The 2,487-nt window shown below is 38.2% G+C and overlaps 1 protein-coding gene across 1 annotated transcript; it reads left to right on the top strand.

Moving 5' to 3' along the window:
* Nucleotides 1-378: 378 nt before the first annotated feature.
* LOC104998305 (olfactory receptor 8S1-like) lies at nucleotides 379-1,317 on the top strand. Its single transcript, XM_010853412.1, has one exon. It carries the CDS (start codon nucleotides 379-381, stop codon nucleotides 1,315-1,317), a length of 939 nt encoding a protein of 312 aa, XP_010851714.1.
* The last annotated feature ends 1,170 nt before the right edge of the window (nucleotides 1,318-2,487 follow it).

Below are 2,487 nucleotides of genomic sequence, written 5' to 3'. Positions count from 1 at the left end.
CTGCAAATCCATACTATAATGGTTCTTAAGACCAAAAGATTATAAGGCTCTCTAAACAGGAAAAACCCAGGTGGAAACTCACTACCATGAATGTACAAGGAAGCCAGTTATATTTATTTTTCCAATTAAATCCCTATAAAAAAGGAATGAGATGCTCTGTTAAGTATGTGAAGACTGCAATCCAAGAATACGATTGACAAAATAGAATAAAACTTCTTGCTGAGGTACAGTGAAGGATATACTGAGTGTCTCAACACAGCACCCAAACAGCACAGGGGGAAATGTGTAAGCAGAAAGGCTGATGCTGTGAAGGAAACAGGAACAATCATAGGCGATCTCACCTCTCCTTTATTTTATACAGGAAAATAATCTCAACAAATGGCCTTGAGGAACCACAGCACCATCACCCAGTTTATTCTCATTGGGCTGTCTGACGATACCCACATCCAAGCTCTGCTCTTTGTATTATTCCTGGGAATTTACCTCCAGACACTACTGGGGAACCTGACAATGATATTAGTGATCAGGACTGACTCCCACCTCCACACGCCCATGTACTACTTCTTGAGTAATCTATCATTCCTAGACCTCTGCTTCTCTTCTGTCACTGTGCCCAAGCTCCTGAAGGACCTCCTGTCTGAGAAGAAGACCATCTCAGTAGAGGGCTGTCTAGCCCAGGTCTTCTTTGTGTTTCTTACTGCGGGAAATGAAGCCTGTCTGCTCTCAGTCATGGCCTACGACCGTTATGCCGCCATCTGCCACCCCTTGCTCTATAACCAGGTGATGAGCAACCAGCTCTGCAAGGGGCTGGTGTGGGGCTCCTGGGGCCTGGCCTCTCTCAATGCAGTCATCATTGTGCTCTTGGCTATTAACCTGGACTTCTGTGATGCTCAAACCATCCACCACTACACCTGTGAGCTGCCCTCCCTCTTCCCTCTGTCTTGCTCTGATATCTCCATCAATATCAGTATCTTGTCCTTCTCCACTATATTCCTTGGGCTTGGAAACTTCTTCCCAATCTTCTTCTCCTATGTTCGTATTATATTCCACATTCTGAACATCAGCTCCACCACAGGCAGAAGCAAAGCCTTCTCCACCTGCTCCTCCCACCTCATCGCAGTGATCCTGTTCTTTGGCTCAGGTATGCTGCGCTATCTCATGCCTCCCTCTGGTTCCTCCCTGGATTTGCTTTCTTCCTTACAATACAGTGTGATCACACCCATGCTGAATCCCCTTATCTACAGCCTAAGGAACAATGAAGTAAAGACAGCTGTGAAAAGGACATTGGGAAAATATCCGCAATATTTCAGGCATTGAAGTAAGTTACATTTACTCATCAAAACTGCAAAGATTGAGCTTTCTCTTATGTTGTCTCTTCCTTCTCGAGGTCGTTGCTCTCGCTCAGTCGTGTCCATCTCTTTTAGAACTCATGTCTCCCGTGTCTCCTGCACTGCCGGCAGATTCTTTACCACTGAGTCATTGGGGAAGCCCCCTGTCTGCCTCAACACAGAGTCAAATAGGGTACACAAAAGATCCTAGAGCTTGCCTGAGCACCATATCTTCTTATTGAAAAGTAGAGGCAAATATTTTAAACTTCCATTTGAAAAGTCTATGCTCTATTGATTGGGAAAGAATATGAAAGCATTCTTCCACAAGCACACTAATAAGACAAGAAATTAATTAGGGTGAAAAGTTAACACACATAGGTGGCTTGATTTCTCAAAAAAAAAAAAAAAATAGAATAAAATTTACCAAAAAATCAATCTGAAATGCTTAATAATGAAAGATTCAAAAGAGACTTTATATTTCATTTAAAAATATTTAACTTTAATCAAGAGCCCACCAGAAGGTTTGTGATCAAATCAGATTGGAGGAATTACAGCTAAAGTAATTAGCAATAAAAGAATAATTACCATATTACTTAATAAGACCATGTAATTTCCCCCTACTATAGCTAGATGAGGATAGATATAAGATTTAAATTTTGTTTGAGGAAAGATCTACAAGATCTACAAATATTGGCAATGATGAAATTTTCTATCTGGAAAATCTAAGAATTCCATTAGAAATGAAAACTTATTAGTATTCAAGACTTAAATGATGCAAAAATCTTAATATATTGATACAAAAATAGTTTCTATACACCAAAATCTAGTGAACAGACAAAAAATATGTTAACATAGAAAATTATTCATTGCTGTTACAACATCAACATAAAATCCCAGGATTAAACTTAACAATGAACCCTTAAAACTATATGAACAAAACAGCAAAAATGAACTGCTATTAAAGATACTTAATGTAAGATTTCTTTATAAAGTGTGTTTTCATCTTCAAATGACAAATACGTGATGAACATTAACATAAACCATAAGAATATTTATGGCAAAACCAATACAATATTGTAAAGTAATTAGCATCCAATTAAAATAAATAAATATATATGAAAAAAATTATTGCAAAAATTCATGATGAACAAAAAATAAA

The sequence above is a fragment of the Bison bison genome, unplaced genomic scaffold (genome assembly GCF_000754665.1).
Source record: "Bison bison bison isolate TAMUID 2011002044 unplaced genomic scaffold, Bison_UMD1.0 scf7180017853138, whole genome shotgun sequence".
NCBI lineage: Eukaryota > Metazoa > Chordata > Mammalia > Artiodactyla > Bovidae > Bison > Bison bison.
Note: the sequence above shows the minus strand (reverse complement) of the source record. Positions and strands in the feature narration are given on the sequence as shown.

Coding starts and splice junctions, on each gene's coding strand:
- LOC104998305 (XM_010853412.1), top strand. CDS start 379: ATGGCCTTGAGGAACCACAGCACCATCACCCAGTTTATTCTCATTGGG.